Source organism: Perognathus longimembris, chromosome 19 (assembly GCF_023159225.1).
Source record: "Perognathus longimembris pacificus isolate PPM17 chromosome 19, ASM2315922v1, whole genome shotgun sequence".
NCBI classification, from domain to species: Eukaryota; Metazoa; Chordata; class Mammalia; order Rodentia; family Heteromyidae; genus Perognathus; species Perognathus longimembris.
The window spans coordinates 316,974-332,031 of record NC_063179.1 but is presented as its reverse complement, the minus strand read 5'-3'; the positions used below and the strand labels follow the sequence as shown (position 1 = coordinate 332,031).

At 54.5% G+C, this 15,058-nt stretch overlaps 1 protein-coding gene across 3 annotated transcripts in view; it reads left to right on the top strand.

Moving 5' to 3' along the window:
* The first annotated feature begins 7,095 nt into the window (after positions 1-7,095).
* Slc9a3 (solute carrier family 9 member A3) overlaps positions 7,096-15,058 on the top strand; it is a 45,049-nt gene continuing 37,086 nt past the window's right edge. For 2 of the 3 annotated variants that reach the window (XM_048368098.1, XM_048368097.1), the window contains exon 1: positions 7,096-7,376. In XM_048368098.1, coding sequence (XP_048224055.1) covers positions 7,169-7,376 — 208 coding nt within the window. In that variant the 5' untranslated portion in view covers positions 7,096-7,168. The remainder of the gene's footprint in view (positions 7,377-15,058) is intronic. The other variant, XM_048368099.1, reaches the window with a different exon arrangement.

Here is a 15,058-nt window from a genome sequence, read left to right as displayed (position 1 = left end):
CCGGGCAGGTCCCCAGGGATCCGGGCCCCACCGGCGGGAGCGCTCCCTTCTCTTCATGCCAGGCTTCCTGTGTGCCTGGAGCTTCTGCTCTGAAGCGGGAGCCCTGGAAAGCTAGGAAGGGAGGCTCAGCTCTCCCCCGAGATGCATGAACCTGCTGGTCAAAACTGAAGGCTGAAGATACTCAGAGTGAGGGGTTTGGTGGTGACCCTAATGTGAGGCTCTGTCTCCCACCATGATGGGCAGCGGCAGGCGGACGGGCAGGCTCACAGGAGGAAACAGGGGTGGGCCTAGCTACGCTGCCCCAGGCCCGCGTGCAGAGTGTGAACCACCAGGTGGCTCAGTCCCGTGACCCAGGACTCCTTGTTCCACAAAAGAACCGGGGTGCAAAGAGGGCAGACACTCCTGTGAGAACCCTGCCCACACCGTGAGCCACCAGCTCTTCAGTTATCCCAGCAGCTCCACTTGACTTCTAGGTGTTTCTAGGTGTTTCTGACAACCCAGGGTGGCTCCAAGACCTCAGCCAGCACATAGCCTTCAGTCTAGCCAAAACAGTCGCCTTGTCTTCAGGCTAGTGAACAAACCTCTCCTAGAACGGGGCCAAGAAGCACAAGATGGGCGGAGACCACAATCTTGGGGGCCAAGCAGATGCAAAGCCCGGCTTGTGAGCCAGGCCTTTATCTGGCAGGAACGCACAGGGAGAACCTTGGGAGGCAGGAAGCCAGAGGAGACCGGCTGATGGCCCTTGTGTGAGAGACACCATTGCTGGCTGAGTTCTGTGTGAGCGACGGGGCACTGCCACACTGAGAGACGGCCAACAGGACCCCAGGAATGTGGAAGGCCCTCAGATCTGCAGTGGCTCCTTCTTCCTCCATCTCCCTGACATCCTTACATCCAAGGCCCACTTCCCAAACACCAGCCTCAAGCATTGGGCTGCATGTCTGTGCTGTCCACAGGGCAAATACCTGCTCCAGAGAAGTGAGTTATGGAGCAAATGCTTAGGGAGAAGAGCCAAGTCTGAAAGGAGGAGAACATACAGAGAGACACAGAGCAGAGCAAGATTGTGTCTTCTTAGCGTCTGAGTGACCAGTCCCAAGGGGTTGATCCTGGGGCAAAAGAGTGTAGAAGAGGATGGACAGAGACACAGTGCGTGACCTGGAAGATAAATGCCCGCTGTTAGTGTGAAAAGGGAAGAGGCCAATTAAATGTCCAGATCTTGAACACTGCATGTGGTCTTTTGTCATTAGTTAATAGATACATAAAAGATACATTTGAACACTCAGTAAGGTAACAAAAAGCATATTTTAAAAAATATAACTATGTTGGAAATAAAAGTATAGGATTACTGGTACAGTGCTATGTAGTCCTGCAGTCTGAAGAGACTCAAGCAGAGGACTGTAGTAGTTCCTGGCCAATCTGGGCAACACAGCAAGACTTTGTCTTGGGGAAGGAAAATGATATAATTACACTCACTAACAAAATGCAAAACGGGTGTAGGAATACTACTGTTATTGTAAGATTTAGGCAAGTAATGAAAAGGGATATTTCACAGTGGTGGGGACCAAGGCTGTCTAAGTGTAAGATAGTGCAATCTTGTATGTGTGTCTACTAACATGGTAAGAGCACAGAACCCAAAAGCTGAGAGGACCCATGTGACACACCAAGCCATGTGGATGAGACCTTTAATCTGTGCCAGTTACTGAAAGTCATAGGAATGTAGGGTTCAACAACATAACCAACCACGGTGACCATATGGGTAGATAGGGAATCCTGCTCTCACAACTACAGAAAGAACTTTTTTTTTTAAACCAGACTATGACAGATTCGCTAGTATAGGTCAGATTCCTAATGACAAAGCAAGTTTATAAAAATAAAACAGGAATGAAATAACATAGTGCATGTTACAGTTAAATGTCAGTCCGTAACAGAAAGATAAAGATTCTCCAAATATTAAACAACATAGTTCTGAATAACCTACATGTCAAAGAAGAAATTACAATTGAAATAAGAAAACGTCTAAGCTGAATACATAAAAACTGGAATGCACAAAGCTACAGAAGTTTATGTTTACAGCTTATTGGAAAAGTCACTTTTTAAAAAAGTGACTTTCTGTTCAGAAAATTAGAAAAAGGACATCAAAGTAAATGCAAAGAAAGTGCAAGGAAATAATTAGGTTTCTAACTAGAAACAACATGACAGACAAATTCATGTAGGTGACAGATTATACCAGTAAAACTCAAATTTGATTCAATGGAAAGATCAACATAGCTTTTAGTAAACTTCTAGAAATCACTTAGAAGAAAGACAACTGCTATGGTATGGAGCACAGAAGAAAGACACTAGAAGTCTCACAGACATTTTTTAAGTACTAAACATTACACACTATATGAATAAGCTTGACAACTTGGGTGTGATAAGAAAATTTCCTTGAACATTGCATTTGTCAAAATGGACACAAGCATAAAGTTTGATGTTTATTAGAGAAATTAAATCTTTCCACAGAGTGAACTCTAGGGCCAATGGGTTCATGGATCTATTACCCAACAATATCTTGCTTATATTCTGTTAGATTTCTCCTTAAGTAGTTCATATTTTTGATGCTATGTAAAGAGCATCTTAATTGACTTTCATTTTCTAAAAGCTTATTGATAGTGAGTAGAGGCATAACTCATTTTGAAATGAGGATTTTGAAGCTAGAAACTTTGGCAAATTCTTAGTAATTCTAAGAGAATGGCACATTGCTTAATGCCAGGGATCCACTCTGAGAAATGAGTCCTTAGATCTTTAAAAGCCTGCTTTCCATGAACATGGCTGTGTCCCTGTATCTGCCAAGTTGGCTAAGAGATCTCTAGGCCACATAACTTTACAGAGCTTCCAGGTAAGTGATTTGTCTGTATGTCCTTTGGGGCTCTGACTTCTATGCTAACAATAACTGTTCTGTTTCTCTGCCTTGGATGGTTACATCTCCTACTTTCTTTGCTCAAGGTGCTGGCTAGGGCCTCGGGCACCAGGGCACACCTCAGTGGGCAGCGGGCACCATGTGTCCCTGCTCTCAGTGAGAAACCTTTGTGGTACTCACCATCGACTGTTCCTCCTTGGTTAGTTTTACAGGCTGCCACAGGCATTTAGCAGGGAAATAAAACTTGAATTTTCATTACGTTTGCCATCACTGTCTCCCTTCTGTCAGAGATTAATCAATGGCTCCAACAGCTTGTCTCACATCAACCACATCAATCAATTCACTCTTCTTAGACAAGCCGGCTTGACCAGTGTCTATTCCTTTCACCCCTTGCTAGGTTCAGATCCTGTAACTCCAGTTCTGTGTACTAATGAGACAGGCCATGTCCTTTCTTGCAGTTGTTAGCTACCCAAGGTCAGGGGTGCAGTCTGGTCCCTTTTCACTCTGAGGGCCACACTGGCACCAAGACATGCCAGGGCAGAGAGCAAGGGGCTGCAGATGAGCCCTCCACGCCAGACATGGAAATGATGAGGGATGGAAGGCAGGCCTGGGGCCCACACAGGGTCCTGCAGGGCTCTCTTCCCAGAGGAGACAAGGTCGGTGGGGCCCAGCTGAGGGGCCCCATGGATGTAGAGGACACCCAGGGTAGCTGCCCTGGTGTTGGGGTGTGGTCCATGGAATGAACAGACTGTCAGGAAGGCAGGGTGCTAAGAGCTCCTGCAGACAGGACTGGGAGACTCTTCAGGGATGAGATATGGGGAGACGGACTCAGTCAGACGAGCTGTGTGTGGGGACCAGGGGGATTGCGCAGCACTCTGTCACATCAGGGGGGCTCTGGTGCCCCCAAGAGAGGGAAGAGCAAGTGTCATCTCAATGGGGCCAGAGCTGTGGTATGGAGGGAGGTGGCAGCTGTAGGGCCAAGTGTCCAGAGCCCCAGACCCTCTGCCACAGTGCCGAGCATCTAGAACCCCAGACCCTCCTCTGCAAGGACCCCACACCCTCCTCTGCAAGGACCCCAGACCCTCCACCGCAATGCTGAGCATCTAAAACTCCAGACCCTCCGTCGCAGTACCAAGCATCTAGAACCCCAGACCCTCCGCTGCAAGGACCCCAGACCCTCTGCTGCATGACCAAGCATCCGGGACCCCAGACCCTGTGGCTCGAGGCTATAGGCCAGGGGAGCATCACACCTGAGAAGGCCCCTCTGTAACCTGGAATCTCAAAGGAGCTAACAAAGACATACTAACACTAATGATTTGCTTCTGCAAAATGCAAGGGCGTTCCAGCCATCAAATATGAAACAGAAAGTATACCTTGAACAGTGATGTTGGCTCTAAGTTCCTGGCTCCTGTGAGTCCTCAGTGAGACTCCTAAAGCAGGAAAGACACATCAAAGCTCCATTTCCCTCCTTATGCAGAGCTGGCATGTGGTTTCTGGAGGTTGACAACCTTGTAAGAAAGTGTGCACGTGCACACGCGTGCGCGTGCCCCCGTGGGTGTGTGTGTGTGTGTGTGTGTGTGGTCTTTATATTAAAGTTTTACATTCACCTCTGAGATATGGTCAGTAAATACCCAACTAGATTGTAAATCATTTCTGTCTTTAAAGTTCATGTGATATAGACAAGATGTTTTTCATTTTCTTAATCTTGAAGCTCGAATGCTTATGACAGATTTGGTGACTCCATTATTTTTGGAGTCTGATTTTTTTTGGCACTGTTTCAACCTTTTTGAGCTCCTTATGTGGACATCGTGGCTCCAGGTATGAGCAGACAAACCTACTGGAGCTGTGGAGAGTCCAGGGCAGAGGAGGGCCGTTCATTTTGCTGTAGGGAGGAGGAGGCAGGCAGCCATCAGATCATCACAGGTACACCCATAACTCTCAGTGTTGTTCACGGTGGCTCTGAACTGCCTCCTAAAACCACGGGCTGGCTGGAGAAAAAGAGGCCCTGGGGTTCCCTGCACACAGTCCTCTTTCAGGAATGAGAGATAGACCCAATCCCTCATTCTGCACTTCTCACTGCCTCTCCCTTCTCAGGCACCCAGGATCAGCAACATGCATCGGCCTAGAGCTTTCCATAGCCCTGTCACACCCTCAGGCTTGCACCTGAGCATGAGTGGTGAGCTCTCTGATGACATGGACAGGGACGTTGCCCTTCTCTCCTCTGTCAGCCACCTTTCTACTTCTCTCAGATGGCCTGCGGTGTGGGCAGCACACCATTGACATCCAGAGATAGCACTGGTGTTCATCTGGAATTCTCACTTCTACACAGTGAGTGATTCTGCTGCCTTTGAAAATGGAGGGAGGGACTCTAAGCAGAAGGTTCTTGGCTCAGGCAGGTTTGGGTGAGCTCCTAGGGCAACTGAAGAGCCATGGGGCATCCTGGGGCATCCTATGCCATTCTTATGGGATCTGCTCTTCCTGTGGAAGACAAGGACAGTGTCTCGGACGTAGACATTCTCTCTGGAGGCCTCACCTAAGAACTGCAAGGAAACAGCAGGGAGGAGATAAGCCTCCTTGTCGGGACTGACCGTAACCCTGCTCCATTCAGCTGCACTTTCTGGGATAGAGGCTGGGAGCCAAGCCAGGAAAAAGCGGGAACAGCTTGGACACGTGAGCTGGGAGCAATTGCAGTGGCTCAACACACAAGGCCACCCTAACAGCCAGTCATGTCGTGGGGACCAAGTGCTATGTGCCTGTCCGCTGAGTCCACCCTGGGAAACACTCAGCTGAACCCCCCAGCTGAGGAGGAATTGAATCTGTGTCTTCTCCGCTCCACAGGCCACTTCCATCAGTATGAAATGGGAAGTAAGGGGAGAAGGTCATTCAGCTCAGCTCTTCCCTCCCTGGGCCTGTGTTCAGATACCAAAAGGCATCCCATTGCCCTTGGCCCAGCCACCCCTCATCCATTCACCTACCTTCCCATCCACCCTTTATTTCACAAATGCTACCACCAGGCGCTAGGCACTGCCCCAAGCCCTGGAGGTGCAGCTGTGAGCCTCAGATCCTCACTCTCAGACTACCCCATGGAGAGGTTGCCTGTGGACAGACGATTCAGCGGGTGGTGACTGAGCTGAGCTGAGGAGCTCGCTGCTGGGAGCTGGGGATGGAGGGTGGACAGTGCAGCCAGGAAGGACTCCAGGTGGCAGGGGCAGGGGAAAGATTTTCCAGCAGTTGGTCTGGAAGGGTAATGACTGACTGGCTTGGGGAGGGGGTGAAACTGAGTGGGAGGGAAGGAAGCAGCAGCGGCCAGGGGCTTACGGAGGCTGCACCTTTCTCTCTGGGTTCACATCTGAATAGGAAGCTGAAAGGGCAGGTGAGTTGGGTCAAGTCCTTCAAGCCTCCCGGGCCGTCCAGAGCTGTGGGCAACAGGTGGGCTTGGGATGAGCTAGGGGATAAGAGGGTGTTTGGGCCTTAGGGAGCCCGAGTGACCCACATGAGCTCCTAGATGGGCGCTCTGGGAGCGGAGGGGCAGGGAGGGGTGTCCACCCAACACCACGGGAATATACAGGGCGTTCTAGTCCTGCCGCTGGAAATCAGAGGGCTCCTGGCCCTCTGGACCCAAGGGAGGGGAGGGGAGGGGAGGGGGGCAGAGAAACAGGGAGCACCGGACGGGGCTCAGAAATGGAAGCCCTACCTCCGCAGGCCAGGCGACCCGGGATGCCGGATTCCAGGGAGGAGGCAGGACCGGCCGCTCGGCCAGGTTCTCCCGGTCTGCGGGGGCCGCTGGCGGGGAGCGCGGCCCACAGCCCGGCCTCGGGAGCGGCGGGTCCCGCCCGAGGGTGCGCGCCGCAGGGCCCGGCTCGCCCGCTGCCCAGGAAGGGGGCCGTCATGGCCCGAGCCCCCCGGCGGGCGCCCCGTTCCCCAGCCACCGGGCCCGGGAGCCGGGAGCCGGAGCGCCGGCGGGGCCGGGGCCGGCGAGCGCGCGGGGGGCGTGTGCGGGGCGGGCGTGTGCGGGCCGGGCGGGCCGCGAGCGAGCGAGGACCGAGTCCGCCCTCACGTGTGCTCGAGGGGGCGGCGAGGCCCCGCCCTGGGGCCCGGGATTAAAGGCCGCCCCGGCGGGCGGGGTTCGGACTCGGGCGCAGCCGGCTCCGAGCGCTCCGAGCTCGGGGCTCCGAGGGAGCCGGGACGGGCCGACGCATCCCGGGCAGCGGCGGCGGGGCCGGCGGGAAGCCGCGGATTCGCGTCTGGGGACCGGGCACCCGAGGTGCGGCGATGTCGGGGCTCGGGGTCCGGCCGGCCGGGGGCCCCCCGCGGCTGCTGGCGCTGGCGCTGGCGCTGGGGGGGCTGCCGCGGGCCAGGGGCGTCGAGGAGGAGCTCGACAGCGGCCAGGGCTTCCAGGTGGTCACCTTCGAATGGCACCACGTCCAGGATCCGTACATCATCGCGCTCTGGATCCTCGTGGCCAGCTTGGCCAAAATCGGTAAGTGGCCAGGGCTCAGTAGGTGGAGGAGCGGGGAACCGAGCTCCCCGGACCCTGCCCTGGGGTCGGTGGGACCGGCTTTGGCCTCGGCTGGGCCTTTCCTCCCTCAGATGGAAGGGGGCTTCGAGGGTGGGACGCAGCTTCTGTGGATCTGAGAATTGCAGTGACAGGCCCTGGGGACCCAAAGGAGTCCTGAATGCATCCAAGGGTTGGTGATCCAGCCCCCCCCCCCCCCGAAAGTCGCAGCTTCCCAGGTAAAGCCCTGGTCTGCCTGCCTTGCAGTCAGAACCTGGGGTTGCAGGTTAGGCTGCAGACCGCCTGTCGCTTGATTTCTGTCTTTCTTCTTTTTTTCTTTTTGGATACACTGAGAGAAACAAACTTGTAGTCCTCACTGGGATGGTTTTATTTCCAGAACAGTAAGAAAAAAAAATGATACTACTTATTAAACCTAGCAAAAAAAAAATCTCATTAGCTGTAAGCAGTTTTCCCATGACTCTGCTGTCTAAACTGGCCCAGTGTGTCAGGGAAGTGGGAATCTCAGGGAGCGCTGAGGTCAGTTTTCGCAGGAGTACAGCAGAAGCAAGCTCTAATGTCTTCCTTCAGGGGAGAGTCTTACTGGAGGTGGTAGGAAGGTGGTCCCACATATAACCCATTAGGTCGACCCTGGGTTGGAGGGGCAAGAGAAGTAAGAACACAGACAGGTTCCTCATTCTTGAGAGGTCTCCACTGTGGCTGTGGAATTGGAAGGTAGGAAGGGGCCCCTGCAGCTGGGGTCCTGTGTTCTTGTCTGACTGGGAAGGAACAGGCTGTGGACCAGCAGGAAGGGGACTTAGATGTGGGGATACAGCTCCCACATGCCTCTGGTGAATCCTTCTTTCCCTTCAGTACTGCCTGCTGCTGGCCTTGCTTGTGCCAGGCTCCCTGCCCTTCAATCCCTTTCATTTAGCTCTATGTGGCTTCTGAGCTCTTCCCATCTTTCTGCCTTCTCCTCCCTCCTTTCACTGTGGTGGTAGGTCTCTTTGCTCAATTAATCTCCCTGGGATTTCCAGTCAGGGCCTGTGGAGTCTGCTGGGGGGGGGGGGGGAGGGCTGGGTGCTTGGATAGCACTGACTGATTCCGGAAGGGCAAGTCTTATCTCCTGGCTCTGGAGGACTTTCCTTAGGTTCTCACTGCTCTCCTATGAGCCTGGCATCTGGTGTGCAAGTTAACAAATGCCTCCTCCCCCCACCCACCCACCAGGGGTCACTTCCAATCCAGCCTTGGAGTATGGACTTGGCCTGCCATCTGGAAGCCTTCATCTACTATGCTTGGTGCATGGTGTGGCTAGATGGACACTAACCCATGTTCTGTCGAATCCTGAGTACTTGGCCTGGTCCTGAGATGAGTCCCACAAGCATGGTGGCCTCCAGAGCCAGCAGCAACTCTCAGGGCATGGAGGCCCTGACAGATGCTTGCCATGTAATAAGATCTGTGCTGCTGCTCATTGTGTCAGCTGCCAGTGTTGTTTTGACCTTGGGATGGTTGCTCCCCTGGAGGGGGCCACCATGAGCAGGAGGCCCTGTAGAAGATGGAATTCTCCTCCATCTTAAGGCTCTCCCTGGAGCCTGGCTTCTCCATGATACTTACCCCCACCCTACTCCCAGAGCTTGCTAGGCTGAGCCGGTCCAGGTCTCTAAGGCCTCTCGTGGTGACTCAATATGACCCTACTTCCTTGCCCTCTGTCCTGAGCACAACACCCAGTTGCTCCTGCCCCATCCCCAGCTCCCTCCCTCTGGACTTGCTCCACCCTGTGACACCCCACTCCACCCCCAGTCTAATCCTTCAGGTCGCACCAGTACCTCCAGGTGCCCAGCCCAGGGGGTTCTCCAAATGTGCCTGGCCACTAGGCTTCCCCAATAGGCATCTCCTTACACATCAGATTCCACATGCCCAGAGGTCCCTCCAACCCCTCAGCGCCAAAGCTCATCCAGGGGAACAGCCCCTACCAGGGGTGGGGGGGGACCTTGGATTATCACCATGGACCTACAGCAGACTCACTCTGGACCAGACCCTCCCTGCTCTGCTCTGGACCTTTCCTCCACTGTCCACTCTCTAGCCCTGATGACCCTGAGGAATAAGATCTGAGAGGAAAGAGATGCAGGTGCAGCCATGCCCTGTGGACACTGGGAGCTTCATTTTAGAGAGCACAGATCCCCATGCCCAGCCTTGAAGCTTGTCTCTTCTCCTCTGTGAACTCTGCCCTTACTCAGACCCCTGCTGCCTTTGACCTGCCCCTCAGGAGAGTCCCAGCCCCTCCCACCCCATTTAGCCAACTCCAGAGCCTCTCCTAGAACCTGTGCCAGCCCGGTTGTCTACACCATTGCTGGAGGCCCCAGGCTTACACCTAGTGAGGAAGACTCACACAACATTGGGGCTTCAGGGTACGCGTCCATGGCCCTACAGCCCACATATCAGGCCATGGTTAGGCTATTGATAAAGACAGAAACTGTCTTTAACAAAAGACAGGTGGATTTATGTTGATTTTCCCAAAGATTTGTTGAGATTCTTGCACACAGCCTGGTGGTTAGCAAATCAGACTTTTCCAGCCAATTGTGCTGTGGATGGAGAAGACATGGGCCCCAGGAGGCAGGACAGAACAGTTCCAACAGCTAGGGCAGGGGAAGGTGGAGGAAAGGGACCTGAGGCCAGGGCGGCTGTCCACAGCTCAGGGCTGACAGACTGGTAGGATGGAGGCCACAGCGCGTATGGCCTGCTCTAGGTAAGTGAGGGATTCTCCTCTCCTGAGCCCCTGGGGCTAAAGGCTGAGCAGGAACCAGGCTCCTCTGACCATCTGGGGGTAGGAGAAGGCTGGAAGGTGGGGGCTGAGGCCAGGGTGAGGCTGAGAGAGAAGCTGGGAATGCTGAAATAAGCTGAGCCAACTCAACTGCAGGACCAAGAGAAAGGTAGAAAGGTGGGGCTTGGTCAGCCTTGCCTAGACGACTGGACAGGATGGCACGGGAGAACAACTGGAGCTTCCCATGGGCTTCAGCCTGCAGAGGTGGCACTCAGGCTGCAGGTGCGTTCTGGCCCTGCCCTGCAAGCGGTTGTCCTCACAGCTGGTGAGCCGTGAGATGTGGACAGCCTATATCTGTTAGCTAAAGGCAGAGATGAAATTAAGGGGTCACTGACAGAGTGAGAGAGAGGGCAGCAGGGGAGGGGTGACCACAGGGAACAGACGGAACATCCTCAGGTCCCTCCAGAGGCGCTCAGTGACATGGAAGAGATGGCCCTCACCAGTGAGGGGACACGTAGCTGGGCACATGGTGGTCTGAGGCTTCAGGGGCCAGGTGCATGATGGAGGGTGTTGTGAAGTGAGCGTCTGTCTCAGGCTGGGAGGTCCTAAAGCAGAGCGCCCGTGGCTGAACGGCTGGCATGAAGGAACCCACGGGACTGGGAATGTGGCCTGGTGGTAGAGTGCTCGCCTCGTATACAGAAAGCCGTGGGTTCGATTCCTCAGTACCACATATATAGAAAAAGCCAGAAGTAGCACTGTGGCTCAAGTGGCAGAGTGCTAGCCTTGAACAGAAAGAAGCCAGGGACAGTGCTCAGGCCCTGAGTTCCAGCCCCAGGACTGGCAAAAAAAAATAATAATAATGAAGCAACCCAGGCCAACCCAAGATGTTAGTCTGAGCACAGAAAATGGAGATGTACTCGCTTAGTGATCCCTTGGGGGGGGGGGGCGGTAACTACAGTGTCATTCAGATGCCTTCTAAGCCTCCTCTCAGTTATAAGTGGCTCTGCCCAGGAGCACAGGGCCACCTTACAATACAGTAGAGGCCACGGAGGAGCCTGTGGTGTGGCCTAGGCTGGGCCACATCTCTCCTGGGTGTCTGACCGCCTGCTCTCCTGGGCTTGTCTCACCCTCTCTGAGGTCTGGCAGGCTGTCTTAGCACTGCAGTCTTAGCCCTGGGCTCATGGTGGGGGAAGACAAGGCTGTGGTTGCAGGGGAAAGATGGTTCTAATGGCCATTGTCACAAGGCACTAAGGACTCTGCCCATGGCCGGCACCCATGTCGCAGGAGCTTGGCCCTGGTGCCTCTCAGTCTCTTTCCAGTGACATCCACGCTCTGCTCCCAGCTGCTTCGGAGGCACTGTTGGCCCATCGTTACTGTCAGGGACAGCATGTAGATGGCCTCTAAGGCGCCATGAACAGCTGACACTCCTAGCTGAGCCTCACCCATGTTGCCTGACGGGGGGCTGAGGGTCTTGATACATGTGGGGTCTACCTAGCATACATATTGCTCTTGAACAGTGTCCTAGGGCCCTGCATGTTCTGCTGTTATGAGTGGCTATGAGGCTCACACTCATTGGCAAGGGCTGACCTAAGAGAGAACCAAGGTCTTCATGCTGCGTGCTTCGACATGACCCCTGCCATGCACCAGCCCTGTCCTGCTGTCTTGTCTGGGGGTTCCTGGACCCTCACAATGTGTCCTCTATCTCCTGAGATTCTTGAGGTTCTTCTTAAAGGACAGGAGAGAGTGTGACTTGGGAGGAGCATTGTAAACAGCAGGAGTTCCCAGTAGACCCAATCCTCCCAGTGTGAAGGCGCAAGTGGACCCCAGTCCTAGCAAAAGAGGTAGACGTGACAAGATTGAGGAGCCTGGAACCAAGGACTGAGCACTGAAGGGATCGTCCCTTGCTCCAGAATTGCCTTGGGAAGAGAGCCCAGGCTATAAAACCACATGGCATTGGGAGCCCAGGTGCCCTGAGGAAAGGACAAAGGTCCTGGATGAGCCAGACCAACCTCACCCTTTCACAGGTGACCACAGTGCCATGTGTGGCCTGTCCACTTCCTGCCAGTGTTGGCTCTCAATGCCTGCCCTCCGCTGCAGGGCTCAGAGCTCCCCCAGATGGAGGCTTGGTGATGGGGTACTGTGTGGGCCTTGTCCCAAGATGTTGGTGCCATGGCCTCAAGGCCAGCAATCATTGTGTCCCGTCTAAGGCTCCAAGGTCTCAGGGGACTTGATGCCAGGGTGCTGTGGCTCAGGGCGAGGGCCAGGCAGCACTAGCTTCTCCCAGCCACAGATTTGCTTTCTCTGGCCGTTTGGGCAGCTGAGGGGGGTCCCTACCTGAAAGAGCCTGGTGTCAGGCTGAGTGTCCCCCCCATGCCCTCTGGTCCATCTCATGTGTGCCCCTTCCAGGCCCCTCATCCTTCTCCTCTTCCTTACTCTTTCATTTCCTCTGTCATGGACCCAGTTGAGGGGGAAGGGCACGCACCAGGGTGGCCCCACAAGACCGTGACCAGGACTGACTCCTCCGAGTACCGTGCACGAGGGCAAGCAGGAGTGAAAGGAGAGGGTCCAGGCAGTCCCTCAGCAGCTAAGCCCTCCCTCAGCTCCAGCTGGAGCTCAGACTCCACCTTCCTGGTAGCAGATGCCAGCGATGACATTAAAGGGCCACTCACCCAGCTGCAGCTTCCCACTCCAGCCTTGCCCGGCCCAGCGCCATCCCAGCTTTCAGGCCACCTCCTCCAGTTCTCCCACTGTCCCCGGTGAGTACATGAGCACACACGTGATCAGGGGCAAGAGCAGGGAGTGCGTGACTGAACGAGTATGTGCGCTCCCTACCTGAAAGCCTCCCTTGGCCTCCCCAGATACTGGGCCCAGGAAGAGCCCCAAATCCTTAGCCAAATTCTTCCCAACTTCCTCCAGCCTCCAGTGGGCACCCACAGAGGCAGGGGTGGAGGCACGACACCACTCAGAGCATGATGGGGCCAGGCCAGGAGAGAGCTCGCACTGAGCAGGTCAGTCTCCAAGGAGCGGAAATCTGCTGTCCAGATTCCATTCCACTGTGATCTTCCTCTGGAACCCAACAGGACACCTCATGTCTGCCCCAGTGCCTCCTGACCTCCAGAGACCCTGCCTCTCTAGGGAACCGGCTCAGGGTCTACCTTGGCGCCTCCAGGAGCATAGAATGAACTGGAAGCCTGTCCTCCACACAGTGGTGATGTTTAGAGGCTTGAATTGTCAAGTCTATTTATCAGTACAGCCCAGCCCATCTTTTGCCATCTTTTGGGACCCAGACTCTAGGACTACTCTCATCCATCTATTATTCATTCAACAAGCATTCAGTGCTCGTCATGCACTAGTTCTACTGAGACAGTTTCACACAGAGCAGAAGCAACTCTCTGTAGGAGCAGCTTCCCTGTAGGAGATGGATGGATGTTGACTCCTGGGGTAAAGGGCGTGAGACAACACATGAAATGAGTGAGGGAAGGCAAATCTTGGTAGCCCTGTGGGCTAAGGGAATGGACTTTCCAGTCAAAAATATCCAGTTCGGAGGCTCTGAAGGGGCATTGCTGATGCGTTTAAGGAGCAGTGGACGGAGCAGGTGGGGTAGGGGAGGTCTGATCGGCCAGAAAGGTGATGAAGTATGTTTTCACTGGAGATGATGTATGTCCCAGGGGAGAGGGGCCCCAGGGGCTTCTCAACCAAGAAATGCTGACCACCAGAAAAGCACTGAGCCCCCGGGAGAGGGCACTGGTCTTGTCACTAAGGAGCTGGTCTAGCCCAGGGATTGAATTGGCACAGGCTCTCTGATTATGTAGATATTTTCATAATCATGTTCTGAACAAGTCAGGAAATCAGTGTATCTTTTCTGGGGTCCACTTTGGGGTGCAAGAAAAGGCCCCAAATCAACCAAGGGTAACACCAGTCTGCTGTGTTTGTCATTTGGTGTGGCAGTGTTTTTAAAGGCACAGGAGAGAGGGAGGGAAAGGAGGGTTCTGTGAGGGAGGGGAGAGAGGCAAGGGTGGGGGTTGAGCAGGACACTGGGAAGGAGGGACATGCCCCCCAACTCTGTGGTGAGGCTGTGACCAAGCACAGAGTTTTGTGTGGTGCCCTGTCCTGCAAGGCCCTGGGCGGAGCTCAGCCATACTGGCCTTTGCCTGAGCCAGCTGTGTGTTGGGTTCATACCCTCCCCACATTACTCCCTAAAACTGGCAGCGTCCGTGACTGCTGGTCACAGGGCAGGTGGAGCTCCAGGGGCATAGGAGGGGACTGTACATCAGGGCCACAGAGAGTAGCCCTTAGAGGAGGGGGAAGATGGGGCATGAGGGCCCCATGGAGGAGGCAGGAGGTGTCTCCAATCTCAGCTCCAGGGGTACAGAAAGTTGGAGCAGGGAGGAGTAAACCTGGAGAACTACAGGCTATAGCCAGGTGGTCTTGGGTGAAAGCGGTTCAGTGCAGGCTGACGGTGGGACTTTGCCCTGGCTAGTGAGCCAAGTCAGCTCGCCGCCGTTCCTGCAGAGAACACTCTGCCTCTGGGAGGGACGTGGTCAGGAGGACCTGCCCTCTGCCCCTCATGGGGCTGTGTGGGGCTATCCTGGTCCGGGGTCACCAGCCCAGCTCTGTGGGACAGAGCCTGGTTTCAGGCCTCAGGACTCTCCCTACAGGGGTCAGGGGGGAGGGAGTGGGGCATTTGCTCTGTCTTTTCATCTCCTGGAAAATCAGGAAGCCTGCTGTACTCACCCACCACCTGCAGAGCTGTCAAAGTCCAACTGGTTTTAAGTTCTCAGTGGGGAAAGTTTCTTGAAAGGCAGAATGGGAAATCTGAAAATGCCCATTTTTTTAAGGAACTTCTGGATAGATAGAAAATGTGGAAAGCACCAGCCCTGAGGGCTGTGCTCTTAGATTTTGCCTGATG